The 10,195-nt window shown below is 43.2% G+C and overlaps 1 protein-coding gene across 3 annotated transcripts in view; it reads left to right on the forward strand.

The window, feature by feature from the left end:
- Positions 1–9,824, forward strand: part of Xylb (xylulokinase) — a 38,976-nt gene extending 29,152 nt beyond the window's left edge. For all 3 annotated transcript variants that reach the window (XM_074059841.1, XM_074059843.1, XM_074059842.1), the window contains 3 exons: positions 568–655; positions 4,448–4,542; positions 7,065–9,824. In XM_074059841.1, coding sequence (XP_073915942.1) covers positions 568–655; positions 4,448–4,542; positions 7,065–7,142 — 261 coding nt within the window. In that variant the 3' untranslated portion in view covers positions 7,143–9,824. The remainder of the gene's footprint in view (positions 1–567; positions 656–4,447; positions 4,543–7,064) is intronic.
- The last annotated feature ends 371 nt before the right edge of the window (positions 9,825–10,195 follow it).

Below are 10,195 nucleotides of genomic sequence, written 5' to 3' on the forward strand. Positions count from 1 at the left end.
TCTTCTTAGTACCAGTCCCCCATTCTATACTTACGCAGTTTATTTTTTGGTCTGAAATGAAAAGCTTCATCATTTCCCCCTAAGACAGGCGCTTTTTAGTTTGAGCTTATTAATAGGAGTTTGATGTCTATCTGTCCCCAGATGTAGGTCAGTGGCATTCAGTGAGCAGACTTTCTATATCTTCTTCCTTGTCTTTGATAAAATAACTAAGGGTTGGGGGTGTAGTTCAGTGATAAAGCACTTGTCTAGCATGTGCAAGGCCCTGGGTTCAATCCCCAGCACTGCAAACACAATAATAATATTAATAACTAAATAATGAAATGGTTAAAAAAGCACATTGGCAGCCTAGAGAGCTAAGGCTCTTCACTAGGAAATTTACCCAGCTCAGGCTGCTTTTTATCACAAGGGAAGCATGGCCAAGTGTCCTTCTTTTAAGGTAACAGTGTTGGAATAGAAGGGATCAGAAGACATGAGGAAGGAAAGCAGAGCCTGGGAGATGCACCCTAAAATGTCCTTGTTCACTCTGAGGAGTAACTCAGCACTGTGCAACCTCTGTGTCCTTCCCAGGTGCTTGCAGATGTGTTTGGGGCCCCAGTATACGTCATAGACACTGCCAACTCGGCCTGTGTGGGCTCAGCATACAGAGCTTTCCACGGTAGGTTGATGATAGGCCACAGCTGTTCTGAACACATCTGGGGCCCTAGCTGGGCTAAAAAGAGAACAATAAGGTGTTCCCAGTCTTGGGAGACATTGTGACTAGAGCACTTCGTCCTCATTTCTCTCCCTATACCAGCAGGGAAGAACAAACGCACACCCTTTGTTCCTTTGTTCTCTACTTAAAGTGGGGAAAGGGACGCAGGATCCAAACTGAATGAGGCTTGGTCAGTCAGGCTGTGCAGAGGGACACAGGCCATGCTTGAGGGCATGTGGCTGTGGGTCTGGACAGCTGGTGGGCAGGAGAGGTGGGTGACATCCACAATTGACTTCTAAGCAAAAGCAGAACTTAGACCCAAGCAATCCAGGACCCCGGACAGCTCCCTGGAGGCCCATGCTCTGAAGACACTATAGGGCACCCAATCCAGGGAGCTCTGCAGGGAGTGTGTCATGGGCCCGTGAGGACACTGCTCCTCAGTTTGGACCAACTTGCTTGTCCTCTTCCTGCCAGAGAGCTCCTGGCGGCCATGGACCTCAGGGACTTTGCCTTTTTTCCCTGTAGTTCCATTCTTTGCCTGCTTCCCCTTAACTTCTCAACACAATTATTTAAACTTAATTTTTCTTTCAATGTTAAACATGAATAAAGAACATGTACTTTTCTTAAGAATTAATCTCTTGATGGACTGGTGGAGTGGCTCAAGTAGTAGAGCGTCTGCCTAGCAAGCATGAGGCCCTGAGTTCAAACCCCAGTACTACAGAAATTAAAAACACAAGAACTCTTGGAGCTGGGTGCTGGTGGCTCATACCTGTAATCATAGCTAATTGGGAAGCTGAGATTGGGAGGATCGAGATTTGAGGACAGCCCAGGCAAATAGTTCACAAGAGCTCATCTTCAAAATTACCAAAGTAAAAATGAACTGGAGGTATGACAAAGTGATAGAGCACTTTGCAAGCACAAAGCTCTGAATTCAAGCCCTAATCCCACCAAAACAAAAAAAAAAAAAAAATGAACTATCTGCTTAGGGCCTGATATAATGTTGTATGTCTATAATCCCACCTACTTATGAGGTAGAGATTGAGCTTCTCACTGTTCAAAGCTAGGCCTGTCAAAAGGTTAGCCAGACCCCCATCCCAACAAGCTGGATATGGTAGTACACACTTGTAATTGTAGGAGGTATAGGTGGGGAATTGTGGGCTGAAGCTGACCCTAGGCTAAAAACACAAGACACTATCTGAAAAATAATGTAAGCAAAAAGGGCCTGAGGTGTGGCTCAAGTGGTAGAGCTCCTGCCTAGCAAGCACAGGGACCTGAGTTCAAACCCCACTACTGCCACAAAAAAAAGTGGAAGAAAAGAATTAATCTCTTTTATTCCCCTTCCTTCTACCTCATCCATACCACCTCACTTCATGTCACTCCTGAACCATTGTCACTGGGGAACTTATCATTATGCTTTTAGCTATATTTTACATTACATTGCCTTTTATTTATACTTAAAATTGTGCTTTTGCTTTCTTTCTTTCTTTTTTTCTTCAACTCCCTGTGGTTCTTCCTCCTTTGTTTCTATGCTCATTTTTGTTTTGGTGTTAGAGATCAAACCCAGGACTTTATACATGCCCTGAAAATGCTCTACCACTGAGCTACAGCCCGAGCCCTCTATGCTGGTTTTTATTGGCTTCTTTTTTTTTTTTTTTTCAGTGCTGGGGATCAAGCCTCAGCTCACACATGCTAGGCAAGTGCTCTACCACTGAGCCCTCTGTTTAAGAGAGAATTCAGCTTTGAGGCCTGACATACCCAATAAGGTCTTGGTTTCACCATCCAAAGGAAAGGACTTGGAGTTCGTAATATTTTTCCTGAGAACTGTGAAAATGCTGGCCTTTTTTTTTTTTTGGCAGTACTTGGGTTTGAACTCAGGAACTCACACTTGCTAGGTAAATGCTCTACACTTGAGCCACCACCAGCCCTTAAACTATTTGCCTGGGCTGGCCTCAAGCAGGAGCCTCATACAGTGGCTTTTTTTTTTTTTTTTTTTTTTGAAAATGCTGGCCTTTGGGGTAGCTGGTGAGAATCTGGGGTTATTATCATAGTCCTATTTCTGCAGAAGTGGGGAGGAGTTACCCTTTAGGACTGCACTGCCGTGCTGCTGCATTACATTTTGGGTTTTGTTTTGTTTTGTTTTCCTTTGTGTTTATTTGGTTGAGAAAGAATACTTGGGGTACTGCCCTGTTGTGCCCTCCAAAACCAAAGCCTAAGCTAACACCTAGCTCACCAACCCCTACCCTGAGTCCTGTTAGCCACTCTGTTTGGAGCTCTTTTCTTCTCTACTGATCTGGGAATGAACCTCACATGTGAATGTGTATGGATATTGGACCAGAGCTGGCTACCCCACCACCCCTGCACTCCTGCCTCCATACACTCTGAGCTGGGATTTTCTAGCATCCTTACAGGAAAATTCATGTCCTGGGTAGGGGGTTGGAGGGGATGGCTCTTAGTTCTCTCTGGGTCCTGGTGCAGTTCTTAGTCTGATACTCCTGCTTAAGTTGTCTAGGAATTCTTCATTGTTTCTTGCCCACCTATGGCAACCTTCCCTATTTTCCAGTCTGTTACTTGTTTGCTTGGTGAATAATTGTTGAGTGTTTTCTGTATACCAGGCAGTCTGCTTGGCTTCAGGGCTGTGGTGGTGACCAGAGAGGCTCTGGCCTCATGGAGTTTACAGCTCTGCAAAGGAGGGTCCTTGAATATAGAATCACTCAAGGCTGGGTGTACCTCACCTGCCTAGTATGCAGGAGGCCCTGGGGTCCATTCCCAGCACCATCAAAACAAAAAAGAACCTCCCGAATATATGTATGGTCACAAACTGTGAAAAGGGCTTGAGGAAAAGCAGGTGGTGAATAGAGCTGCAGTGTGAGGGAGGGGCTCCTGAACTACTGGTGTTCTTAGCTGCAGTTTATCCAAGGTGAAGGAAATAGGTGAGGGAAGAGGGAAAGGAATATTCCTCACAGTGAAGAGGTTCTGAAGCAGAACACATTGAAAGAAGACCAGGGTGTAGTCAGGGCTCATGCCTGAAATCTCAGCTACTCAGGAGGATCATGGTTCTAAGCCAACCCCTGAAAAAAGTTAGTGAGACCCCATCTCAGCCAATAAAAAGCTGTGTGCAGTGGTATGTGCCTGTCATCCTAGCTATCTAGGAAGCATAAGTCAGAGTCTAGGCCAGCCCAAGCATAAGTGTGAGACCCTACTTGAAAAATAGGGGGGGTGTGTGGTTTAAGTGGTAGAGCATCTGTCTGGCAAGTGCAAGGCCCTGAGTTTGAACCCAGGTACCACCAAAAATAAATAAATTAACTTAAAAAAAAGAAAGAAAAAGAAATTATGAAGACTAGGGTAGCCAGAATATAGTGAGCAATAGAGCCAGAAGCAATGTGAGGGAGGAGAGGCCTCTGCTAAAGAGAGGCCTGTGCCTGAATTTTTCCTGTCTTCCTAAATAATTTTATTAATATACAAAGTATATGACAGAAAAGTCACCCAGTTCAAGTAAACTTGTTGAGTTATCAGTGAGTTTTTGTAAATTTGCTGAGTTGTACAGCCATTACCATAATCCAGTTTTAGAACATTTTTGTTTCTGTTTCTATTTTGGTGCTTGGGATTGAAACCAGGGCCTCTTAGCATGCATAGTGCCACTGATTTACACTCCCAGTCCTGGTTTTAGAACATTCTACCACCCAGGTAACTTCTTCATTTGCAGTTAACTTCTTCATTTGCAGTGAGCACAGGTATGAAATGACCTTTCCCTTCTAGGCCTTGCAGGTGGGACAGATGTACCATTTTCAGAGGTTGTGAAGTTAGCCCCAGATCCCAGGCTGGCTGCCACCCCAAGCCCAGGAGCTTCTCAGGTGAGAGATCATCAGGTTTTCTCGTGGCATTTGTTTGGTGAAAGCTGGTTTGGGCTTTTTCTCTAAAAACGTAAGGTTCTGTTTGTCACCTACATTAAATTTGATGTGCTCAACTAAAAGGAGAAATCCTACTTTTTGAAAATGTAACAAAAGAAGCCCGATTATAATCTGTGAGCTGGAGCTCACAGAAGTCTGAAGGTAGTGCTGGTTTGGTGGTTCAACCTCAGGGCTCTGGGTCATGTCCCTGGAGTTCCCCGTGTCAGCAATGGGCAAGGAGATCCCAACGTGAGCCATGTCTATCATTTTTTTGTTTCATTTTACTTTTTTGAACTTTAACAGTATATTTTATTTAATCCAATATACCCAAAATATTATTTTAACATATAGCCAATTAGAAAAATTGCTAATGCGTTATTTCACTTTTTTTTTGCTTAAAGCTTTTGAAATTTGGTGTTCTTTTCCTTTTTTTTTTTGGTGGTTCTGAGGGTTGAACTTGAGGCCTCATGCTTGCTAGGCAGGTGCTGTACCACTTGAGCCACTCCACCAAGCCCATTTCCTGTTGGTTATTTTTGAGATAGGGTCTCACGTTATGCCTGGGCTATCCTGGACCATGATTCTCCTATTTGTGCTTCCCTGCATAACTGGGGATGACAGGCATGTACCACATCACCGAGCCATTGTTTGAGATGGGGTCTTACAAACTTTTTGCCTGGGCTGGCCTCTAACTGTAGTCCTCCCCGATCTCTGCCTCCCAAGTAGCTAAGATGACAGGTATGAGCCATTGGTGCTTGGCCGGTGTGCATTTTACACCCACAGCTCTAGGCATGTTTCAAGAATGCAAAGGTGCACATGGCTTGTGGCTGCTTTACTGGATGGTGCAGCTCTAGATGTGCTGTGTATGGTTAGTTGCAGGATGTTTTCAACTGCTCTAAGTACTATGTTTTCACACAACCATGTTCACAGGCAGGAATCAGAGGATACCTGAGCTATAATATGGAAGGAAAGGGGGAGGAAGCTGTTCTGTTGTCTCCCATTAAAGAATAGTGTGGGCAGAGATTTCTGCAGTCTACTCTTCTTATTTTGTTGTTGTTGTTTGAGACAGGGACTCCCTGTGTGGCCCAGGCTGGCCTGGAACTCATTATGTAGCCTAGGCTGATCTCAAACTCACCATCTACCTGCTCCAGCCTCGTAAGTGCTGGCATTACAGGCATGTACCAACATGCTCATCTCCGTGTACTCTTCTGAGTGCCGCAGTGTGGTCCATAGCAGTCTTACGAGTCCGAATGTCTAGTGGTGTCTAGGAAGACCTCTGAGGGACTTGGGCCCTGCATTTTAGGATTGTTTCCTTAGGAGGAGAGCCTCACAGAAGTAGAAGAACTAGGATGCAGGCTATGTACCCCAATAGGAACAAAGTCAGGTTGACTTCCAAAAGGGTTGTACCATACCACCTTTCACCATCTGTGTAGTGGATAGCCATTCTAAAGTATCCTCACCAAATTTTTTGTATAAATTTTATTAGGATATATTTGTTATATGGGCAGGGAATTCACAGTGATGATTCTGATTAGTCTTATATTGTACATTATTTACATTGCCCCCATCATCTCTCCCCCTCAACCCCCTCCCTGCCCCTCTTAAAGCAATTGCAAGAGGTTTGGTATTTTTTTGTTTCTGTTTTTCTGGTACTGGGGCTTGATCTCAGGGCCTTCACCTTGAGCCACACTACCAGCCCTATTTTTGTGAGGGATTTCTTGAAATAGAGTCTCACGACTGTTTGCCCAGACTGGCTTTGAACCACGATGCTCCTGATCTCTGCATCCTGAGTAGCTAGGATTACAAGTGTGAGCCACCAGCGCCTGGTTGCAAGAGGTTTCTTAGTTCTGTTTCATATATATGGAGTCCATCTACCACGTACTGTCACCTTAATCTCCTTCATTAACCCTCCCCCCACACCAGAATTTTTTAACTTTTGTAGACAATGATAACAAAAATTGATTTGTCATAATTTACAGTTTTAAAAAATCTTAAACTGGGCTGGCGGAGTGGCTTAAGTGGTAAGAGTACCTGCCTAGCAAAAGTGAGGCCCTGAGTTCAAACTCCAGTGCCACCCAAAAAAGTAAAATAAAAATAAATAAAAAGAAAGTATAAAAAAAATCTTAAACTATTAGTTTGAGAACTCTTAGCATTTCTCTTTTGTGAATTAATACTTCCTTTCCTTTGCCCAAGAAAAAAGTCAAATTACAAGTAAGTGGGATTCTAATTTTTTTGTGTGTGGGACTAGGGTTTGTATTCAGAGCTTTGCACTTGCAAAGAGTTGTTTTACCACTTGAGCCACACCTCTAGCCTGTGATGTAATCCCAGCACTTGGAAGGCTGAGGTGAAAGTATCATGAGTTTGAGGCCAGCTGTATACCATAAGTGAGACATTGTCTCGAAAAACCTAAAAAAGAAAAAAAAAAATTTAAGTTGCACTATAAACTGCTGTTAAAGAAGCATTATAAACTGCCGTTTCTGCCCCTCCAGGTCTACGAGGCCCTCCTCCCCCGGTACGCCAAACTTGAACAGAGAATCTTGTCCCAGACTCGGGGGCCTGTAGGATGAATTCTGCACCCAGGCACCCCTGTTGCTCCTGCTGCCCCAGACTTTCAGATCCTATTCGGATGTGCCCTCAACAGCAGGCATCTTCTTCCCTGATCCAAGCAACCCCTCAGAGGGCTCCTGCCCTGTCCAGGACCATCCTGAGGCTGCCTCTGCGCTTTTCCATGAAGATATGTAGGCTGCCTGTATTCCAGGGCATGAGAGCATCTCTCCTCCCCTGTGTCCCAGGAGGCAGGATAACACAAACTCTGGGATGTGGCACTAAAAATTATGCCTTTTCTCTTTTCAAAGACAGAATGAAAGCTAATCTCAGGACCTAAATTAGCAGAATGGGGAAAACAACACCCTTTCTTAGTCTCTGCCTCAGTCCTGACTCTCTGGTCACTCTTCCTTGAGCTCTGACCCACAGTCACCCTACGCCATACCTTGACCCTGCCATCTATCCACCCAGACCTCCCATCTATATCTGTCCTATACCCTGGCCTTCCCAGCAGTTTCTGCCATACTCACTGCACTGTGTGAGGTGCCCTCCCAAGGCACCTTCCTGTCTGGCCAGGCTCCTCCCTCCTGCATGCTCTTATCTCCTGACTTCCCTTTCTCCTCTATCACTCCTCCCTTCTCACACCCACCTAGAGTAACTCACCACCACCCACCCCAAAAAAGCCCTCACAGGCCTGGTGGATGTGCCCTCCCTCAGCTCTGCCCACCAGCTGCCTGACTCGGGCTCATGAGACCACTTGGCTGGGCTGTCTCCCAGGCGACAGTATAGGGCTCTCCTGTCTTCTTGCAGTTCACTTGTTGATGCAATTGTGTCATTTCTCTAGGAGACTTTTCCAAATTCTGAATTTCATTTTTGTTTTGGAGCACTTTTCATCATTTGAGAAGTTATGATTCTTACTTTCAGTTGTCCACCTGTATTTGTATAGATGATGAGCTCCTTTTTCCTTCCTTTTTTACTTTATAACTTTCTCAATTCCTTGCTCAAATTTTTACAGAGTTTCCATAGAAAGTCCTTTGTGATCTTACTCCTGCAAAATCTTCCATATTTTTCTTCTGCCGCAGGCCCTCACTGAACTTGGAACTGTAGTTAAAGCAGACTACCTGTAGTCTCATGCAGGGTAGGATGCTGCAGACAGGTCTGAGACTCAGTGGTCAAAGCAGTGGCTGGTGGGAAATCACAAGGAAGGTACTTAGACCATGAGTGGGACTTAGTGAGAATATCACTTCTGCTAGAGATGAAGCCAGCCTGAAAGGGAGTGGTGTCCCTCGGAGGCTGGGTGGGTAAAAGAGGAAAGAGCAAGCAGGAAGCAAAAGATTGAACAGCAGCCATTGGATACAAAAAGTAAGTTCAAGATTCAGAAAAAAAAAACCCACACACTTTCCCCTTTCAGCACCTATACAGTACTTGCTAAAGAAATTTAACATCATTGACCAACAGAAAAGAGCTGTCTTGGGCCATGAAGTAGTAAACTATAACACAACATTCTAACATAAATTTTTTAATAAATTAAACAAATAATTGTGGATTTGAATGAACACTACAGATTAGAAATTTAAAAGCAGACTCAAAATGAAAAAGTAGCAAGCATATGTGAAAAGAGAACATACCAGAATCATGAACAAAAAGGTGAATCATGACAGATAGGAAGACTAAGTTACAACATATCCAAGTGGAAATAGGTATGGCTAGACATATAGTACAGCAAAGCACACTAAGAGAAGGAATGAGACGAAGATACACAGAGAAAAGACAGTATGGGTAAAATTGGAGCTCTTGAAGACAAAGGAACAGTGTTAAATTTAAAACTACTCAAAATAAATTTCTGAAGGAAAAAAAAAGACCTGAAACTTTATCTTATTTTATTTCTCTGTTTGCCATGCTAGGGCTCAAACCCATGCCTTGTGCTTGTTGGGCAAGTGTTCTACCTACATTCCCAGTCCCTGAAACTGTCTTTTGAAAGGATCAACCCTGATGCTTAGAAAACTGGCCCATAATGATAAACTCTGACATATTCTAACAAAATACTATACTTTGAAGGTAAAGTAAAATTCTGTAAGCCAAGAGATCTAATCTCTTACAAAAGAAAGATCAGATTATTGTCAGACTTCTCAACAAAGCAAAATAGCAATGGAACAATATTTTCAAGAAACTAAAAGATAGTATGGATTTTGTGTCTAGCTAAACTGCTTTAAGTATCAAGGATATAGAAAAGTTTTCATTATGCTGGAGCTCAGGAAATGTTATAGGAAGAAAACTGTCATCCACCTAGGAGATAATTGGGGAAACCTGAGCAAAACAATAAGATGAGCATTGAATATCTTTATTTGTAGATCTGAGACCAAAATACAAGTAGAGATAAGAGAAAAGAGTAGTGTAAATGGCACATGGTTTGACAAGGTATAGAGAAGTTTATACTTAGTCAAGGACACTGGCAGTAAGAATGCAGGGTGGAAAACAGAAAGGTTGTAACTAGGTCAGAGTGATTTTGATGTTTAAGTCTCTTCCTCTTTTGTATAAAGCTGGCTGAGAAAAATAAAATTTTGCCAGTTGGTCATCAGCCTGCTGGCCCTCTCCATATGTGTCTTGTCTTGTCTTGTTCATTCCTGCCCTGAGCCCTTTCAGGTCAAGGACCTCTGTGATCCTGGCAGGTGGCGCCCGAACAGGGACCTGAACAAAGGCTTAAGGTAAGGAAGGCTCCAGAGGTGTGCACAAACATAATTTTAGTTTCAATTCAAGGATACCAAGCAACATCAAGAGAGAAATGGGCCAGCAAGTAAGTAAGGAGCAGGCTCTCTTTACAGAAATTTTATGTTCAATATTGTGTAATAGAGGTTGTAAAGTGTTTTAAAGTCAGCTTAAATGTTTTTGTCTTATGTTCAAGAGTACACTTGAAATTGTTATAATTGTTTTGTGTCTCATTGTGTAAGTTTTGTGTATATCTATATGATTAACTTATTAGAGACAAAAAAAATCTAATAGCTATGATAACAGTCTTATTAAAAACTGAGACTGACTCAAAACACTATTCCTAAAATTGACTCTTACTTCAGCTATC

The sequence above is a fragment of the Castor canadensis genome, chromosome 17 (genome assembly GCF_047511655.1).
Source record: "Castor canadensis chromosome 17, mCasCan1.hap1v2, whole genome shotgun sequence".
Lineage (NCBI taxonomy): Eukaryota > Metazoa > Chordata > Mammalia > Rodentia > Castoridae > Castor > Castor canadensis.